At 38.7% G+C, this 21,727-nt stretch overlaps 1 protein-coding gene across 1 annotated transcript in view; it reads left to right on the plus strand.

The window, feature by feature from the left end:
* The window catches only part of OCA2 (OCA2 melanosomal transmembrane protein), a 184,434-nt gene that overhangs the window by 112,457 nt on the left and 50,250 nt on the right, over positions 1 to 21,727 (plus strand). The window contains exons 18-21 of the mRNA XM_068425544.1: positions 4,598 to 4,725; positions 9,342 to 9,401; positions 9,949 to 10,053; positions 18,683 to 18,776. Coding sequence (XP_068281645.1) covers positions 4,598 to 4,725; positions 9,342 to 9,401; positions 9,949 to 10,053; positions 18,683 to 18,776 — 387 coding nt within the window. The remainder of the gene's footprint in view (positions 1 to 4,597; positions 4,726 to 9,341; positions 9,402 to 9,948; positions 10,054 to 18,682; positions 18,777 to 21,727) is intronic.

Raw genomic sequence — 21,727 nt, forward strand, 5'->3', positions numbered from 1 at the left:
TCATGAACATACTTAGAAAGGCCTCGGAAAAGCATTAGAAAACCCGCCCACTTATAAAAGCAGGATGCCATGTGTTCATTAACTTTGTAGTTAACATTCACAAGCAGTTCAGCAGAGAGCAGTCAGTCAAGCAGTTATGAACATGCACTAACTAAGCTGGCCTTCAGGCTTCCAAAGACAACTTTAGTCTCGTCCAGCTGCAGGGTGCTTGAAGTCAAACCATGGTACTAAAAGGCATCATGAGTGGAGATCTTGCATAAAGTCCCCCCAGTTCCTTGAGAGACCTCCTCCTTCCTCTCCCCTTCTCTTCGCTCCCTCTCAGAGATGGGTAACTGTATCTCCTCTTTGCAGGCACAGCAAGGAAAGAAAATGTACTGTGAACAGAATGCATGTGTAGACTGAAATAAACTCTGTGCAGCCAGAACTGGCAGCTGATGTGTTTGGGCTGTACTTGCTGGAGCACTGCAGAAGGACACGTCCCTTGCCCATCCATATTCCCAAGGAACGATATTGTAAGGCAGGGCACTGTCCTCTCATGCAAAGCCATGTGCGTGGAGCTCATATGTGCTGATAACACTCATGGTGCTAGAAAATACCTGGCTCTATCCACTTCTTGTGCCATTCAATTATATTTCATCAGCTTTAGCGAATAATTGTTATCTCTGTATAGCATGTTCAAGTTGATTTGTTTTCATTGGAGATAGAAGGGTAGAAATAATGCCAAGATATTATCACAGATTGTTCCAGAACTATGGAGAAATTGCTGTTCTTTAATTCTTCACCTTGTTGTACTTGCATACAAAATGTATGTGGTGTAATGTTGTCACTCATATTTGTACAAAATAGCAGTAAAATTCTGCTACTAAGCTCCTGACCTGTACACGTCTACTTCTCCTTGAAGTACTCCTCTAACAGGAATTGACATAATCTTTATTTATTTAAGGTGCAGTTGGGCCCACTGTTCTTTACTGGAATTCAGAGAACAGCCAAGACTTGACAGTCAGAAGAAAATTAGCCTGTGCGTGTCCTAGTCGTAGACAGGAACTGACAGTTCTCTCCTTCCTTTCCTTTGCTACTTTGGAAACTCCTGGAGCACTTCTGTCCCTGTGGTTTGTAACTGGTTTTGCTATATGACGTTTGCCATTTCAGGGTTCCTACTACACACATATCCGGAGTCCAGTGCACAAAAAACCTGCACAGGTTTTCAGCTTGTGCCAGAATCCAGCATTCATCCTGAGCAGTACAGAGTATTACCACTCTTTGATCAGTTTTGGAGTCTCTTTCTAATGGTTAGTAAAAATGTCATTCTTCACACGAAAATTTGGCAGCTGTTTGGAATGAAGAGAAGCAAGGTTGTGTGTACCTGAAGTTACAAAAGTGGGTCTTCTACACAAATGCTTGCTGAGAGATGTGGCTGGGAATAGAGAAGGGCTGCTGCTCCAGCCCCTTGCAAAATTTGGAATACTGACACAGTTGTGACCGAGGACTTCTTTCATTTTCCCAAAAAAGAGCCTTTGTGAAGAGAGAGACTCCATACAGTACAAAGGGTATGCATGCTTTACCCCAGTGCACCACATCCAGCTTTCCTCCTTACAGAGGTAAACTGAACTTTACCTAACACTTGGCATGTCTCTCCCTCCTTCAGTGATAGGGGGTGGATTTCACCCTGGCTTTGCCATGTTTCATACCCTGTAGGGCAAAGGATGGCCAAAAGAGAGTTTGCTTTCAAAGCCTGGCTGCCTTGAAGGTAGGGAGGGCAGCTTTACCTCACTCCTTGAGTTCAGTAAGAAACTCGTGAGAGGGACCAGCTATTCCCACTCTGCTCTCTTTTGTGGTTGTTTTTTGCTCTCCTCCTTCCTTGCAGTATGATGCTCATGCATGAGCTATTTTTGACCACGCACTCTGATTAGATCACTGTGACCAAAGCAGGGAACAGACTTGCTCAGCTTGCAGCGTGGCAGTGTTTCTGTCTTTGGAGGTGAGCAGAGCTGGCCGTGAGACATGTTTTTTTGGATCCAGCGAGGCACTCAGATCAGATTTTACTCAAAAACTGTATTGGAACAATGTAGGAGCTGAAGCTACAAAATCTGGGATACAAAATTCCTTCAGTTTTCAGCTCTCTGCTTAACTTTGGCTTTGTTTCCATCTATATGGTGGTATTTCTGCTGGCAGACCATTAAATTTCCTAGTCCTTCATACCTGTTTTCTTACAAGGTTTTCCCTGCATCTCCCTGTAGATTAGGTTTGCACCAGGCTAACAAAAAAAATCTTATGAGAGCCACTTACCGAGGAAACAGCAAGACCAGAGCGATCAGCTGTGTCAAAGTTTTTCACGGAATCACAGAATCACAGAATGTTAGGGATTGGAAGGGACCGCGAAAGATCATCTAGTCCAATCCCCCTGCCAGAGCAGGATTGCTGGGGAAGGGAGAAGCTGTTTGTAGTGCTGGAAAATGTGGTTTCAGCCAAGTGGAGAGGACAGAAGCCAGGTTAGGGACATCAAGAGTAGAGCTGAATCAGGGAGATGGCACTTGGAGATGCTCGAGAGGAAAGAAATAGGTCATCTGCTGAAGAGTCAGTGTCACCAAGAGGCTTGTTTTCAGAGCCAAAAAATGCAAGAAGTGTCATTTCCATGCTGTGTAAATACTGCAGCATAAAACAAACCCACCTCAAAGCATGAAAGCCGGAGCTAGTGTTAAGCCAGCTGGTTTAGCTCTCCTTACCAAACAGACCAGACAGAGTAACTCCTGAGCTGCTGATTTTGGCTTTCCAGAAGGTCTGGTTGCCCACACTGAGCTGCAGTATTTTCAGTGGATGTTCCTCACTGATCACAGTTAACTTGAAATTCTCATTTAAAGAGTGCAGTATGTCACTGAAAGCTCCTAAAATGTACATGTGAGAGAAAAATGCATTCTTAGACTAGGGAATACTTATGTGACACTGTACAGGGGTTTTTTTTTTTGAGAAAATAGTGTTTACAGCTTCATGAACAGGGAGAACCTTTGGTCTCTTTCTTTCTTTTATATTTAAATAGGATTTAAATGGAATATAGCTTGATTTTAAATTGTTGGATGATGTTGGATCTCTTTCTTCTTTTAACCTAACAGAAAAACACTTATGCACAAGCAGTAAGTTGAATAGCCTAAACATTTATGAATCAGTCTTCTATCTTTGAATTTTCTTACAACTTTGGTTCTTGAAGGCTTTTGGAGAGGGCTTACTTTATTCGTCTATCTGCTTTGTAGCAGGGGCCTATTCTCCTTAAGTTACGTTTGTTATTTGATTATAAGTTTGTGACTTAATGTTGTTTGCCAGTGTCCTGGTTTTGGCTGGGATAGAGCTGATTTTCTTCTTAGCAGTTAGAACAGCTTTGTGTTTTGCATTTAGTATGAGATTTTGGTATGAGAAAATGTCGACAATACACTGATGTTTTTAGTTGTTGCTAAGAAATCAAGGACTTTTCAAGTGCCCGTGCTTTGCTAGTGTGCAGGAGCACAAGAAACTGGCAGGGAGCATAGCCAGAGCAAGGGATCCAAACTGGCCAATGGCATATTCTGTACCGTGCAATATCATGCTCAGTGTATAGATGAGAGTTGGCCGGGAAGTCACTCTCTCTCTTCCGGGATTGCGGTTTCAGGATTTCCCTCCTCCGGGATCGCTAGCCAGGGATGGGCTGGGCATTGGTCAGCGGGTGGTGAGCAGTTGCACTGTGCATCACTTGTTTGTGTATTCTATCATTATTATTATCATCATTGTCATTATTATTATTAAATAGTTTTTATCTCGACCCACGAGTCCCTTTACCTTTACCTTTCTGATTCTCTCCATGACTCCCCTGGGGGCAGGGGAGAGTGAGCGAGTGGCTGCGTGGTATTCAGCTGCCTGCTGGGTCAAACCACAGCAGCCAGCAAAGACTGTTATTCTTCTTTTTTCCTTCCTTCTTCTGCAATTTTGTGAATCCATCGCTTTCTGACTGTGAATATATGAAATAGCATAAGTTGTATGAAACAGTCACAGCAAAGAGAGAAATACCTTGAAGAGCTGAGAGGCTTTATTTCCATGCCATTAAAAAATCCTTAAATTATGTATGTTAGTTTTTTGTACTAAAAAAAAATCTGCTATTTAGGAAAAAAATAGAGAAGATAGACAGAAAGGGGAGCATCATTTTGAGGAAAAAAACTCCCCAAACCCTTTTGTTTCATGTCTGAAACCCCATTCTATTGTTTAAGATAAATGTACCAGAGGAATCAATCAGCTCCAGAAAGCATTTTAAATGTGCAGAGGGAAAGTGAGCCTTGCTCGGATGGGAGATATGCTGATTACATTCTATGGCTGATTGTGCATTCGATTTGCATTTTCATGTCTTAAAACACTCCAGGATGTATAGAGGGATCCTGTCTGGAAAGAGCCTGTTTTGCTATTTAAAGTCAGTCCCTCTTCTGTTTTAAAGAGCTTTTGCCTTACTCTGGTTATCTTTTAGAGCATATAGCCAGTGAGTCTTAAAAGCCCTGAAAAGCGCAATACTGTAAGTTTTCCGTTGGTGGCACATGTCAGGTACGTGAAGTGTAACGTGTTGTCCTCTCTTTTTCTCGTGCAGGCTGGATTGCGATGTTGGGAGCCATTTGGCTGCTAGTGTTAGCAGATATCCATGATTTTGAGATGATACTGAACAGAGTTGAGTGGGCAACCCTCCTTTTCTTTGCAGCTTTGTTTGTTCTCATGGAGGTAAGATTCTATGATTTCTAAAGCCTGAAGAGTTACAACTGACTTAAAATGTGAATAATGGTCCTGGGCAGAGACCTCCTGCACACTCAGTCCCACTGGAATATTGAAGATCAAGTGAAGTCATAGTAGTACGGAGAGAAATTGAAGAGTGGTAGAAGTTGGCTGGAAATCTGAGATTTAATTTTTCACTGTAAGCTTGGTTTCACTCTTTCTCCTTCTGCTGCATTTGCTGCATATATCTGACACAATCATTGCCCATAAGTGGAATTTTAGTTTCCAGGTTTGTTGGCAGTCTGTGTGTGCAGATAGTTTATAAGCATTTATGTGTTTGGTTTGCAATTATTTAGACAAGTGGTAGGAAAAATAAAAGAACAAGAATAAACTAGAGTGGAAAATGGTCCTAATGCTGTCTGCTATGTGCTGGCTACCAAATGGCCTAAGAGATTTAATGGGAGTATGGTTTAAAAAGATAATATCACTGAATTTCAGTTTGCAATTGTAATTTTAAAAGATATTCAGTACTTGAAATGCCTGGATATCTTGCTGTGTAGCTTCTTTGTGTCTGTCTGCTTGACTATCAGAAACAGTCCAGCCATGTTTGTAACACATTTTATTTACTGTGGGATGCTTTGGTATAGCCTGGGAGGATTTATTTTCACCCCAAATGTTTGCATAATTCTTCGTATGAATAACCACATTTATTTGTCAATTAGTCTTCTGTGCATTCCCTAGAATGCTTGGTATTTTTCAGTTGTTATTTGTTGGGTTTAAATGATGTAATTATGTTGTAGAGACATGACTTATAAAACCTGAGTGACCACTGGCACTGCCATGACCAGTGAATCGTCTGAGTGAACAGCCTGGGAAAAACCTGTAACAACAAATTTGCTTGCACAGCCTCCTTCCTTCACCACCCCCAGCTGGTAACTGCAAAGAGCCCAAGAATTTGTAAATTGGGTTCTATTAAAAAATCACCAACAGTAAAAGGGACAAAATTTGACGCAAATACGAACAACGAAGAATTTAACTAACTCTAATGCTAAACTGGAAGTAAAAATCTGGCAACCTCTGACAATATGAATGGAAACTCTGATTACCATTAGGAAGCTTGTTTGAGAGCTAGTAGGTCTAAAATTCATCAGGAAATGTTGACTTATTGTACACCCATTAGTATTGGTAGTTTTTAGTTCTCTATATATCTTTGCATTCTCTAGCTCTCATAGGGAATCCATATTGAAGCCATGTTTATTTTTCTGCTGCTGCTGTAACAGTTTATTAATTGCATTCCCTGATATATTTATTGTTTTAGCTTGGATTGAAGGGTTTTGATTTGAGCGCTGTGTGACTGCACAATAACATTGTAAAACACCCAGAAAGTTATTTGTCATTTACTGCCAGACTTCAGATACGACTGTTGTAATTCACTGAACTTCATTTTTATGGTTTCTCAGGTCACCAGTGAATAGTTTGCTAACAAAAGAATATTTTTCCTGGCTCTGTAGAAAAACAGCATTTTAAGGTCATGAAAGAAACTTGTCCACATAATCAAGAAAAAAAGTGAGAGGCACTAAATTCTTCCCCATAAATGAATGAGAAAAATGTTCTAAGGATCATTGCTGCTAATTTTGATCTGAGTCAATTACCCTTTGGATTAGCAGGAGATGACAGTCCTTGCCAAGGCATTTTTCTTTCCTTTAGGTTAATAATGTCAAGAAGAAACAAGTCAAAACAAAGATATGCACTGAAGTATTAAGAAATCTTTCCACGAGCTAGGCACTCAGCAGTTGTCAGCTCACATTCTTCACCCTTGGTGATCCTTCATCTTGGATGGTTCCCAGTCTGAATATACTGCTGCTATAAATGTTCCCTTTCCTATTACAAGGCACATTTAACAACCTGTGTGGGACTTAGGCTGCAAGTCGTTTTGGAAAATGTGAATTAAGTTCCAGAGCCATAGGGGAACTCTTGGAGGTTTTGCCTTTGGTTGCCCATTGGTCTAGTCTGGTAGATCTTTTGCAATGAAAAAGTCAGAAATCCTTTGGAGCTCTCTTGTTTTCTATTGTGTCCTTTGGGTAATTCATCTTTACAACTGCCTTTTTAGTCTTTGTTCACAACTGGCTGTTACAGGCTATAAAATCTTTCAGCTTCTTCTGTCTCTTTGTGACATAAATTCCTGTGCCTCTCAGGGATACAGTATTATTTTCTTCAGTTTTATAGTCAAAACTGACATTTTGCCTTAATCCCTTCGGGCAGAGTTTATTTACAACAGTCATAATGACATGCTGTCCATAAGAGGGTTTCACGCAAATTCTTGTGCATAAATTAAACTTTGATCTCAAATGGTGCATGATTTTTTCTGCAGCAAAACTCTATTTTGAGCTGTCAGACAGGAGCTTGTATGCTTGAAGGCACAAACTAGTGCAGTAATACTTTTCCTCTTAGGAAATACAGGAGGATCCAGGAGATCCTCTGTGCGGTTTACACTCAGGGAAGGCCAGTGGCAGGGTGCTAATTTCTGACTTTCACTTAGGTGCTTGCAGGCAGTTGGCCTGGATATTGTAGAGATATCCTAAAGTTGGTTATGTGATTAGTGCTGTCATCATCTTTAACGTGATGGGCTACCTGCAGACTGTCTGTCCTGCAGGAGCGATGTGCATGTCCTTCACTCCCTTCCCTCTTTCCTGAATATCTCTTTTGTAGTACCATGTCTGGATTCCAGAACAATTTTGAGTGCTACTGAAAAGTAATGTGTTGTGTTAATAGATAATTAAGTAATAAGGCAGCAACGTTAACCGAATGTAGCTCTGAGCTCTGGCTGCTGACAGCTATGTGTTAAAAAGTTTATTTTAAAGTGCGAACGCAAAGCAATCGCAGAAAAACTATTACATTTCATTAAAAATATTGCTTTTACATACATTTTAAAAGTCACTTTCATAGCCTTTGAGTTGATAAAGCAACACAGATAGATAGCTTAGAATGGAAATGGTAACTTAAAATTACCAACAAGAATTCATTTCTTAGGAAACTTTCTCCTGGAAAGTTAAAGTCATGAAAAAATCTCCATTTTTTTTTAAATGTGTATGTATTTAAAGGGTATGTGTATGTATTTAAAGGTCTTATCATTTGTTTTCTGCGTGCTGCGTCTTTAAATGTAGAGATACCTTTTCTTGTGCAATACATTGTTAAAAGGAAATATAATTTCTGGGCCAAATTTAATATGTGGTGATACCCAAACCACTAGCATTCAGCTGCCACCTGAATGAGCTGCAGGTACAGGAATTGCCGGTCTGAATGACAGCCCCTTTGTCACTCTGACATTACTGTGTCTTATACCACGCCGCTCAGTGCCTATTAGGATCTTTGTCCTTCTCTGTCATGGAATTTGACAGCGTGCAAGTAGACTTTTTTTTTTTTCCACTGCTGCCTCTGAAGGTCTCTCTCTGACTGCCAGGTGTGTGGGTTATATGGAGTTGTGCTGTGTGAATACTGACTTCTGTGTCTCTGTGTGGGAATGGAGTCAGTTAGTGAGGCATTGCAGCTGATTGACTCTTTGTCATGGCAGAAAAACTGAAAGAAAACCAACCAGCTTGGTCCAGGCTGAACCAAAAATGATGTAGTTTTCTTCCCCAAGAAACTGAAAAGTCATAAAATAGATATACTCCGTTCAACCTGAAAATAGTGGGTTTTCACGTTGTGAGAAAAAAAAAACACAACCAAAAAAAAAAGTGAATTAAAGGCTAGCTCTCATGATCTAAAATCACCGTTTTACTTTGTGGTTTGAGGGAATAGATCATTCTCCTGGGGTGTGAAGACTCAGTTTTCCTGTCTGCCCAAGGGGAGATTGTAGCCATCACCACTCGGCTGGAGTCTTGCTGTGTCTTTTCATTCATGGTAGTAACCATGTTTATATGGGATTCTATCTATGTATCCTGTACAAATGGGAACGACTCTCATAAGGAGGACAGAGCACCCTGGCCCAGACTGTACCCTGACCCAGTGCTCACAGGGCTTCTCTCTTTGGTTCAGGTGCCTGACCTGGGCATTGGAGAACTGATTTTCCTGCGTTTCAGGTGCTGCTGCCTCTGTGCCAGTTTCCATTCACACAAGATCTTTGGCCTGGTTTAGCAGATGGGTAGTGTTGTTTTTTTATGGGTCTGAGGAAGCTGTTTAACAGAAAAATACATAATGCTTTCTCTTTGCTTCATCTGAAACTGAGCACAAGATGCCTGATTTCATCTGACCTTTTAAACACATGATACACTTCTATGTTGTGGTTTTGTGGCAGTTGTTTTAAAATCAGTTGTATTCAGGAGAATATGTATCCATTGAAGAATGTTATCTTTAAATTTCAGCTGTTCTCCGATTCCCGTGCCCCATGCTCTTAAGCAATCCCACCAGTCATTCCAGCGCAACCAACCCACTTCTGCAAATCTAGCTGCCAGTTCCTGCCGTGTCTTTTCTTTCTACCAATTGCAAAGTTGTTGTAGAAGCACATGAGATGAATATCAATATCTTGTGAATGGGAAGGAATTTTTGTATTTGCTTACATCCACTGAAAAAAATGTAACTGCATCAGGTACTTCACTAGTTGATATCAATGTGGTTTTTTTTTTTAGGCTTTGGCTCATCTGCACTTAATAGACTATATAGGAGAGCAGACAGCTTTGTTAATAAAGGTATGTTTAAAATATTTACAGTTCTTAAACAGGCAAGGAAAATAGTTTTACTCCAATAGAATAATGAATAATATTTTCATTTTGAATTTAATGTTAATGATTGCATTCCTGCATCACCAATATCAAGAAAGCATGTCATACTTTGGTGCGGGTGATATTTAATATGTATGTATCTGTCCACAGCCAGAATAAACACAGACATAAATGCAAAAAGGGAAGTATTTTCTGTAGTCTAAAACCCCCCAAATATATAAAGAGTAAAAGGGGAAAATTTAGAGTTGCACAGTTTATTTCTTGTGTAAAATATGAGTATTAGAAATATCAGTCTTTGTATTTCTATTTGTTCAGATTTTCTTGGAAAAATAACAATAATTGTGTTACTAAATATCAGGCTGTTTTCTTTAAGATGTTTTTCCTGCGTCAGGGCCTGAAACAGTAATGAGTGTTGATAAATTAAAACTGTGAAGAACATGCAATTATGCCATCGAGGGGACAGAGCAACACTACGATCTCATCAAAGTTGTAATTTGATGTCTCTCAATTCCAGGTGGTTCCTGAGGACCAGCGCTTGGCTGTGGCCATTGTTTTAGTGCTCTGGGTATCTGCTTTGGCCTCCTCCGTGATCGACAATATCCCCTTCACGGCTACAATGGTAGGGGCCTGTGCAGCACTTGCACTTCCTCTTCCTCTTGACGGCCATGGAGCTGAGCTTGCTGACTATCATTTGCTTTTTTTTTTGACCTCTGCTGTGTGGTAGTTTACTTTATCCCTTGAGGTTGAATCATTATTACAAGCTTATTCATACTGTTTAGGCATCTATCTGGCCACTGTTGCCAGCAGTCACAGATAGCTGTGGGACTAGATGCACTGTTTTAGCTGTATTTTTGCACTTTCTCTCTTATATCGACATCCATATCTGAAAAGTAAAATTGTCTTTTTGATGGAAACTCTCGCTATCCACCCGCTGCTATGAATATTTTGCCGCTATGCACTGTGTAGTTACGCTAATGCTTTTTTAACACTTGAACCTTATTGCTACCTTACTTGTGTAAATAGTTTAAAAAACAGCAAATAATGTTAAGCATAACAAACGCTTATCAGCAGCTGAGTTTTAATATCAGAAAAGTATCAAATTATAACAAATGAGGGCATGATCAGATAGGTTTATTCAATCAAATTCTCTGTTTAAAGTGCAATAATCCCTTCATTATACTGTAGGAATAATTCATTGCTAAAGCATGTTCTCATCTGAATATAATTTTTTCTGCCATTGATATTGGGTGGTCATGTTCACCCTTAACCTGTGTCAAAGTTTAAGACACATTATAGGGTTGGACAAATTTGCAACTGCTCTACAATTGTATGTTAATATAGTATTTTTGTTTGATTAGCGTAGTGTTTCCTGTGGAATTATATTGATTTAACAACAACAGACTGCAAGCAATAGACATGAAGGGAAAGACTGATTCAGGATGAGTCACCTCCCAGCAAACACTTGAGGACTATTAAGCAATAATGTAGAAATCTTAGCTTCAAAGATTTTGCCTCACATCCAGCTAGTCCATGAAGATTGTTTTGGAGCAATATCAGAAAACACCTGCATGCACATTGACCAAAGGGTCATTTACAGGTTTTGAAAGGTACCCTCTTTTGAAGGAGTATGTTTTGGGGAATGGGACTGAAACACAGGAATCTTTCAGGATGCCTGAAGACCACTTCTTTTGTGTCTTTGAGGGAGTGAAATACGGATGGACAGGAAAGGATTCCTGTCAACATTTTAGACATTTCAAATTATATCTTTTTCATCCTATTCTGGGCTGAACCTAAGAGACTGCTACCATTTTTTTTTCTTTAAAAATAGGTGGAGAGAGGAGGGAGGAAGAAAGAAAAATGCAGGCATATTCTCACCTGTGTAAGAGCAGTCAATAGCTGAGGTGTTAAGACATTAATGTGTTATATGACAGACTAAAGTTGAGACTTAGCATCATCTAGCTCAATGAATGGGCTTGGACTTCGGTCTTTGTCATTCTACATTAGAAAATACAGAAAATTCCTATGTAACTAAGTCCCAGGTTCTTATGTAAGATTGTATAAACTTTCATTTAAAATTCTTTTTGTTTCTTTGACACTGGGTTCCTACTGTCAAAACAAGCAATATTTGGGTTTGGAAGGCTATTTATCACTATATATGTCAAAGTTATGAACTCCTGATGAGGAGTATTACATATATTGAACCCTTCTCTTTTGTAGAATAGCTTTTTGGTAATTGAGAACTGAATGTGCATGTGTAATAAGCACACTGTACAACAGGTATTTCTTAGATATCCTTTTATTTGTTGACTTGATATTTACAGAATCAATCTGTAATTATTACTAGCAGATAACCATCCACACAGCAAATTCACTTATTCAGCCACATAGTTCACTCATATATTCACACAGTTGCCCAGCTTGGAGGTCTTCCCCAAGTGTGTACTCAGAAGCAGAGGATCATACTGACATGCTTCTATATATGAGTTTAGTTTCATATACCCTAGTGATATAGGAATATGGGGCACCTGCTATGATGTAGCCATGAATGATCCTGTCCTTTCCTGGCAAAATGTTTCATCTTCACAACCTCTCTTGTGATCTTTGCAGTCATAGCCTTGATGGACCAGGTACTAGGTAGGGATGTGGGACCCATCAAGTTCCTCCCATTTTTCGAACCCCTAGATACAAAAAATCTGGGTGGTTTTATAGATATCAGCTGTATGCTCTGACTGAGCAAAGAGTGTTTGGAGGATGGCATCAGAGACTTCTGCCAACAGTGGATTTTCTCACCCCAATGTAGTTAGCCACTGACCAGTAGGAGTTAGGGGAAATGAGGCTCAAAGTGTGACAGCTTGTTTGACATGTCCATGGATAGCAATTCCTGAAATATCATACAAAGATGATGAAAGGCTTGGTGGCAGCTCACAGTCAAGGAAAACAATAGTCTCTCTTTTGCATTAGAAAGGTGAGTATGCTGTGATTTATGTCCCATATTCCAGGGATGAGACAGTCCTGCCAGTCCCAGCTCTTCTGGTTGTGATCCTCCCACTGACTGCAGGCAAAACTACTGCAATGGCAAGGGTGCCTAGAAAGTAATATTGCTCTGTTCCTTCAGAGGTGGGGAGGTGAAAGAAGACATGCATCAGTTCATTCGTGGGATGTCCCCAACACTGCCTCTGTGCTACTGGATAAGGTCTTCCATTCATCCCCTACAACACTGCGCAGTGCAGGTTGTTCAGACTTGGAGCAGGAAGATGAGATGATGGGCTACACACACGCAATAGAGTAACTCAGAAATGGCGTTAGAATGGACAGAAGTAAGGGTCTTCCATGTGAGGTGACTGATCCCTGTGGACTGAAGGCACTGTAGATAAGAATAGACTCAGCTCCAACTCTTTCAGTCTGCTATTACATCATGTTACTTGCTCATGTAGAAGTAGCCCATACAATTGATACGCAGAGTATTTTGAGCTGCCTGAGAAACATAAAAATTATGGAATTCCACTATAGCAGGTAAGAAGGCCTGAGGCTTGACTTATGAGATGCATAGCTGGAGGGAAGAAAAAGAGGAAAACCTTCAGATAGTTCAGTAACTGTGATATTATGTTTCCTTAAAACAATCAAATTGAAGTATGGTTGGCCAAATTTTCACTCAGCTTCTTTCTTTGTATTTGTGGGATCATCAGATTCATAAGGACTTCTGTGTATAGAAAAAATAAAAATGAAAAAAAAGTCAATGCCTAATTAATGGATCTTGAGTCTAAAAATTCCACTTTATCTGTGTTTGGATAAGGTTGACTTGTCCATTTTAAGTTTCAGATTTGTCAGGATTAAAATTTCTAGCTGACTGGTTCTTACCTTAACAGGATGTGAAAAAAGGAAGCTGTAGATCAATATTTTAAAAAGAAATTAGAATATGAATTTATCTGAGCCAGCATCACAAATAATTCTAGAAAACAAACTGTTTTATGAATTGAAGTAGTGAAAACAGATAAGGAAAATGGTTTCCTGGAAGAAAATCTAAGCATTTTCAAGAGTTGTTAAGTATCTACATAGACAAGTTGGGATTCTTGCTTATCCTAAAAAATAAACACAACATATTATCTGCAGTCTTAAGAACAAAATCTAAACATTTTTAGTTGTTTTAAGATGGAAATGTTTTAAGTTGCAAAACATTCATGTGTTTAAACATTTTAAACACATTGATACTTTTCAGCAGCCTTCAGCATCAGCATCGTGGAGAAGACTTCTCCCTTACTAAAAAATTCTGAGATTACAGAAGTCAGATTAGTTTATTATTTGAAGCATCTTACCCTGAAAATACCTTTTCAGCGTGACACCATTGTCGGTCAAATTCTTCTTTGCTCTAGACAACAGTAAATCTGGTATAACCCACCATCAAAAATGTCGGTACCATATGGAATGCATGTACAGAGGTTGCTGACCTGAAATCTCTGCAAAGAGCTCAGAACACAGCAAGTATTTTATGCTACAGAGGATGCTATAGAAAGATAATTGTGTGCATGAAACAGTGGAATAAGTTTCTGAGGACACTTAGCTCATCAGAGGTTGATTACTTTTACTGTTTCTGTCTTGATGAAATTCTGTTTGTGTTAAACTAAAATAAAGCATTGGAGCCACTCAAAGACAAAACAGTCTTCAGAGTATCTTCCAATTGCTTGTTTCACATAATTCGTCCTGAATGCAAAGGTCATGAACTGCCCCAAAACAAGATGAGGAGATCAAAACTTGCTTGATGAACCATGATCCCAAGGCTTTTCCCTTCTCTTTAAGCATTGGAAAGTGAAAATTCAGCTCCCCAATTAAATAGATGTTTATTTGAGTGAGTGTTTATTGCACTTCATTGCATAAGCTTGCCTGGCAATTGTGATAGCTGTCTGCAAGTGATAGGAAAATCAATCATTTCTTGTTGATATGTAAAAAAATTATTATAGCAAAATAATTTAAGTTTGAGACATTGTGAGAAACTCCATGAGCTCTGACTATGTTGCCAGCAGCAAATTTAATATATATAGGTACCTCTGGGAGTTGCTTAAAAAACACCCACAAAATGTTCTGTACCTAAACAATTCATAAACCAGGGGCTGAGTTATTAAGTCTCACACATTTTAATTCTTGAATGGCAAGGATTTTTTTCATGTTGGATACCCAGCTTTCTTTGTCTGAAGAATAAATATTGGGGAATCATGTAGTGATGCTTTATGTGTCATTCTATTAATCCTCTGATATTTTTCCTCCTTTTTCAACAGGCTAAACTCACAATGACATTCCTTCACAGGCAGACATTTGTTTTTAAGGCCTGCATTTTCCTAGTGGTGTCATTTAAATAGCCACGGATTTCTGCCCTTAGAATGTTAGGTGACATGATTTTATTACCAGTATGCTCTTTAGTTTAATTGACATGTTTTATCAGCTGCATATGCTGGAGCCATCTGTTTATATTTTTCTTTTATTACCAGAACTAAAAATATAGCCATAGTAAATACTTGTTTTAGCTGAGTTTAAATACTATTTCCTCAATATAGAGTAACAAACAATTGCCATTAACCACCTGGCTGGCAAGGTGGCTTAATCTCTGACAGGTCTTTGTTAGAAACCAGATAAATTTGGCCCACAATTTATTGCCTCCAAAACTATTAGAGGCTTTTCATCTGCGGTACTGAATATTTCCTATGTATCTCATGTTCTTAGTGACAGTTCTATATTTTGATCTTCTTTGCCTTCTGCCCTACTGGAGTTTTCTATGATGTCCTGCATTTCAGTGCTTGATAAATGTGTAAGACTGGGCTGTAGCTGTTTGCAGAGACAGACCCATCATCAATAATCTGGGAAACTACAAATTTTTTTTTCTATTAATGCATATTCTCCACAGTTTTCACAAAAGACATCTTCACCTCATGCAGTTCTTAGCAAAGTGTGTGCTGTGAAATCCCATGGTGTAGGGCAGCAATGAATCCCTAAAATAAAGAAGTGAATTGCTGTTTCATTGTCATTTTGCGCAGACTACACGGGCAATATGACCTGATGCCTTCTACTGCACTGCATAGGTATAAGATAAACTTGTCTCAGTTACTCTTCTTGCACAATGGGGGTGTGTGATTACTTGTACAAACATTGTCTTTGGGAAGCTGAGAGGGCTTCACTCTGCTGTTTCTTATGAGTCTCCTGCCATCCTAAGAGGAGATGCTCACCGATAGCAGAGGACTAGTGCCCCTCCTCTTTAGTCTTCTCTCTGCATTTCAGGTTCCAGCTAGTAAAGCTAAATCATCATTTCTGCTTGTGTTTCAGAAGAAGGTCTTCATAGATTTAAAAGAGGTCTTCCTTCTTCATCTCCTTTACTGGTGCAATGCCATGCTCATGAGAAGGTTTTGTTGTAAAAACAGGTGAATAGGGTAACGGTCTTGATTCAACTTGTTCTTTGGTAATTTGAAGTCTTGGAAAAGAGGCTGTAGTAGCAAGGTGTGAAAATGTTAACTCTTTGGTCATGATTTTGCTTACAAAGAATGCGGTCTATGTAACAAAGTAAATGTGAAAGCAAAATGTTCAAGACTCTCTGTTCCACTTTTGTTCAAAAAGGAGTGGAAAGAACAGGGCTTGGGAGTGTCATGGAGACCCCCTCTGTCAAGCAGACAAGAGAACTGAGAAGTGCAAAGATCACCACCACTCTCTTTTAACAAAAAGGGACTGCATACCACGATACAAATGCAAACATTGTTATGAGAAAACTAACAGTATTTTATGAAATTCAGCTTAGAAGTAATTGGTCTATACAATTCTAGTCTAAAATCTTTCAGTTTTCTCTTTTTCAAAGCCTTCATTTAAGTTAAAAATTGAGCTTCCTTGCTTTTTTTTTTTAATTTATCATTGATGATAATTTTAACATAGATGATTAATTATTATGAAGCCTTTTAAAAAGAATTCACAGTATTTTTAAGCGGAAGAAAAGCAATGTTATGTCAAGGAGAGAACAATAAAACCAGTGGGGTCAAGTGCATATTTGGGCTTCTAAAATACTTTGTTGGGTTTAAAAAAATTAAGAAATGGAAATTCAAGCACATTACACAATTGCACCTTTTCTTGATACGTTGCAATGTATCTTTGTGTTTAAAAGAACTCACAGTGAGTTGAAACCTTTGTTCAGTCACTTTCTTCTAGGGGGTTTCTGCGTCTTCAGTCAATAGAGATTTACAGGACACTGAGATCTCCTGACACTGTGATCCTTCACTAAACAGAGAACCAAATTTTCTGATGGGAGTATGCGTGTGTGGCTGCAAATACCTAACAGAGAACTACCTTGTGGGCTTTCTGTCTGGGACCTCTGTTTTGCTTCTTGCTTCCCCTGTCCTTCACAGTGCTGTAATTAGGCAGGGGGCTCCTGGAGGGCCGTAGGGTTCTGCTTTCTGCACAGTTCTCACCAGTGGAGTGTGAAAATGGCATTACTTGCTCTGCACTTGAGAGCTGGCTGGCAACAGCTTTAGGACTCACCTCAACAGCAAGAAAATAACATTATCATTTTAATCTCCTCTGCCTAACTACCTTCTCTGTGCTGGACAGGGCACGCACAAGGAGTCGTCTAATTTAAAAAGGTATTGCTAGTCTTCACTGTTCAGGGTTGTCTCCTGCAACAAGTAAGTTACTGTAGTACATCAGGGTACTTGCAAATAATTCTGAGGGCCTAAATAATCCATTTTGGTTCTCTGATCAAAATTATATAGCAGGAAAAAATGTTTTATTTAGATTGAGCAAGATGGCTTATCCTGTGATTTCAGTATTTGTGTTTAAATTTTGTTTTACGTTGAAACACAACATTGTTTTGAAATAAATATTAACTGCAGTTTGCATTGCATATCATGTTCTGGCAGCGATGGTTTGAGAGAAACAAAGTTTGTGGGGAGAAATGAAATCTTTTGTGACTGTTTCATGGAAAAATCCAGACAACATATTGGGCATGTTGATCCTTCTTTAGGCCTTAAAATAGAAATAGACTTCTTCAGGCAATGTGCAATTTGAGAATAATTGTTTAGACATTAACTTACCTAGGTTAATCAATTAGAGGATTTAAGAGGAATGATTAGCACCACTGGCAGGAGGGATGGGGAAAGGATTGTAATTCTTCTTAAAGCCTATATATTACTCCATACCAAAAGAATACACAGCCCGTAAAGGTAAACATCACTCAGTCTTCAAGGTGAAAACACTTTTCAGGAAGCAGCTGTTCCTTCTCTGAGATTATAGGATTATTGGAGGATTAAAAGTCATAACTATTTACTACTGAAAATCCTGGACTCTGAGAAAGCATTAATTTTGTGGGATATCATAGTTATTCCACAAATCCCTTTCTGCTTGATCTGTCTCTGTTCCACGTTTGCTTATTCATTCTCTCTCCCTTTTGGTCCCATAAACCTCTGTGCGCATTAAAACCAGGTTAATAACATTATCACCTGTCCTCTTGCTAATGACCTCTCTACAGGTACTGATTACACCTTTCTTTCAAACTGAGTGGTTGCACAATTAAGCTGAACTCAGACCAGTTTTTCCCAACTAAGGCGAAAGTTGTTTAGCTTTGAAGGGTGTTACTGACTGAGATCTGGTGCACTAAATCTACATTATCTGGTAAATATGTTAGAATAAAAAGTAAAATAACTCAGATCGACTTATGAGTTCAGAAGCCTGCCACACTGATCTTTCTCAATTTTTCCCTAACAGATCAGACAATTTTGATTATAACAAGGATTCAGGAATTTTTGTAGTTACTGACACGTGATCTACAGATATTTCGACTGTGAAGGTCTGGACATTTCTTACAGCTGTTTCCAGAAAGAAGAAGGGATATAGCTCTGTCCTTTAGGTTTCAAGAAATGGAGGGAGAATTGATTTATAGCACTCTCAGTTCGCTGTTGAACTAGAAGGATCTAATGGGAGGCACTCATAGCCTTAACAGATCCTCAGTTTTGTTAGCAGTACCTGTGTCAGGCTTGGCCTAATGTTGCTGATGATACCTTCTCTTTGGCTTGTGGGACTAGCACAGTCTATGGGGAAAAGTGAGTACAGAACAAGATATGATGCAAAGATACTAACTAAAAAAAAAAAAAAAAGAAAAATAACCCAAGTTATTCTTCAGACTTGCTGGTGTTTTAAGTTGTTTACTTGAATTAATTTTATTTATATAGTGCTGATGGTTGGCTATTGTCTCCTGAATCTCTCTCTCTTTTCTGCTTAAACCACAGATTCCTGTGCTTCTCAACTTGAGTAAAGATCCTGATGTTAACTTGCCGATGAAACCATTAATCTTCTCGTTGGCCATGGGTGCGTGCCTCGGAGGTAAGAGTTTATGTGAGAAAGCTGACATAAGGTAACAGCTATGCAATTATGGTATGTATAAATTGGCACAATAGGTTCAATGATTTTATTGTGCAAAGCATAGGGAGGGCTTGATCCATCTCCTTTTGACTTCAAAGGACTCCTGGATAAGGATCCCAGTCACTATCTGCTGCTACAATAGGATTTTTGCAGTCCATGTTTGAAGACCATATCTGCATAAAGTACAGACGCACAAAGAAGTAGTCTAGATGGTGCTTATGGGGTTCTGATCTTTAGTGAGAGAAAAAACAAAGATACATTTAGCTTTCAGAACAGAGACCCATCATTGCTCATTGAAAAGATCCAGAATGTGTATAATAGCTGAGAGCTGAAGGCCTGATTCAAACTCCGTTGAAGTCACTGGGAGGTTTTCTGGCTGGCTTACGGAAATGGTTTGAGTATCCATTTGCTGACCTGTTTAGTACTCCTCACTCTAAGGAAAGTCTTTTTGAAGTCTTTGGGAAATGTACCTTTAATAATAAAAACTAATAGTCATTCTTCTAGTACCCATCTTGACGTTAACTGGGATTGCTTATTTTGTCGGTGCATTAACACAAAACAAGCAGATGGTTTCATTACTTTTTTTTAAACTGAAAATGTACCATGTACTATTTTACTACAATGTATTATTGTAGGCTCAGGATTTCCTCCCTATTTATTACAACAATAAAGGAGAATAGCCATCCAGTAGTTTGTAAATGAATGTTTACATTTGATTGTAAGTTTTTAAAGAGAAATAAAGTTAGTATTCTTTTTTTACTGCTGAGAATTTTAATGCTAATTACATTGTATTGGACTGTGTTTTGATCCCTAAATATTTAGGTAGTTAGGTTAAATAAAGTTAAAATGGATAAAATGGTATTCTGCAATGAATCCACCCCTTCTCCCCCTCCATGCCCCTCCAAATAGTTTCCTTGACTTTACAGAGCTTAAAAGTAAAACCAGTTTAGTGTGTAGTACAAGTTCTGGTTTGTTTATTTAGCTAAGTGACTGCTAGTAGAAGTGAACTTAGTACGTAACAAAGATTATAATGATATAATTCACAGGTTGAATTTTAAGAGCATGTTGTAAAGGCAGGACAATTTATACCAAACATCACTTATTAATTTGAGGAATATCTTTTTGTGCTCATCATTACTCATCATTATATTGTGACTTTAATCTATTCCTCTTTAAAACCAGTGATTTGAATAATCGGCATATATTTACATAGATGTTTGCCATAAAAATATCACTTTTCTTCACAATTTTCTAATCACTGAACATACTCTGATTTCATTAAACTTTCAGATTAAAAAAAAAAAAAGCATAAGGAATATAAAGTTGGCCAGATTACACTGGCATATTCTGAGTGGGAGGCACTTCACCAGCCTTGGAGCCTTTACAAGTCTCAGCTGATTTTCCTGCAGTACCAGTAATCATCTTAATGTGAATTCCTTTAATTTGTTTTGTTGAAGAGCTCCCGGAATTTTAACAGACTTTTGTGTGTATGCAGTATGAGGCAAAAGTAAAAATATAAACAGTACCATGGGAAATTTGAATTAAAGGCACTAGAGATCCATAGGAAGTGCCCAGGTATTCAGATAGGCTCCACAAATATATTTTAATAAAAAGTTAGATCATTACTGTTATTAACAAAAGCTTAAACTCTGCAGGCTGTGCTCTATTAGGATAAAGCTGAGCATATGCTGAGTTATACTGGCAAAGGTCTCATAGGAGTGTTATCCTGAAAATTAATATGTGTCTGACTTCCCATGTCAAAACTAAAACCTAATGGACAGCAGCTTATTGTTAGGGAATTAAAAGTGTGGAAAATCTTTTGCTTTAGAAGATTTCATAGCCCCCAGAAGTGGGGGAAAAGGGGATGTTCTTTTTTTTAAAAAAAGAAAGTGTTGATGGCCTTTAAAAATTATTTCCAAAAGAAAAGTCTTACCAGCACTGAAGTGGTGTGAAGGAATCCTCAAGGCAGGCTAATCCTGTTGTGGAAGGGGTAGATGACAATTATAGCATTATTGCCTGGTGCTTAAGGCAAAGATTGGATCTTATCACTGCTTGTGCAACCAAAGGAACTTGGCAAACAAGACATTTTGTAGAAGAGTCTAATGAAATAATACATTATAACTACATATTTTAGAGTTAGTTGTTTACTACATAATGCAGAGCTTCAATTCTGGTAATTTGATAGCATTTCTGGGGTTCAGAGTAAACACTGCTATATGCTTATGTGTCCATGAAGGGAGCATCAGCATTTGGGCCTGTCTTGGAAAAAGCCATGCAACAGTTTGTCCTGAAAAATTTTCAGTGAGTGCAATTAATTTTTTCTACTGTCACAAAGTGCACAGGCAGCTATGGGGTTGGAAGACGATAGGATGAGAAAAGACAGTAATTTTCCTTCATTGCTTTAGCTGTTGTCCTGGAAATGAAAGGAGGATTGAGTCAGTCTCAAGCAAGATGGAAAGCCCTTTGCCGGTGTAACTGTCACTGTTGTCTTTAGCGGTGTCTCCCAAAAGAGAGAGCTGCTGCTATTAAATTTCTGTCTTTCATGGCATTGGGCTCAGACATAAGGAGTAACTGACAATTGCTCAGACATAAGGAGTAACTGACAATTGCATAGAAGGTTGTTGCTCTGTAAAGTGTATCTCTGAAGGTGAGAAGGGATGAAAAATCCTGTCTCTTAATCAAGAAAGCCAAGGACAGTGGTGGCCATGGGCAGTTCCTGGTGAGATGGTCACAATTTTGAAATCTTTGGGTCTTTCTCGGAGTTTGCCAGCTCTGTTCTGGCAGAAGCTTTCTTGTTCAGGTCAGATCATTCTTACAGTTAAGAAATAAACACAGTAATTTTTCAGGGGATCTGGTTCTGGAAATTTAGGTTTATATTTGTGCCAGCTATCTTTAAGAACATAAATTAAGTT

The sequence above is a fragment of the Nyctibius grandis genome, chromosome 2, assembly GCF_013368605.1.
Source record: "Nyctibius grandis isolate bNycGra1 chromosome 2, bNycGra1.pri, whole genome shotgun sequence".
Taxonomy (NCBI): domain Eukaryota; kingdom Metazoa; phylum Chordata; class Aves; order Nyctibiiformes; family Nyctibiidae; genus Nyctibius; species Nyctibius grandis.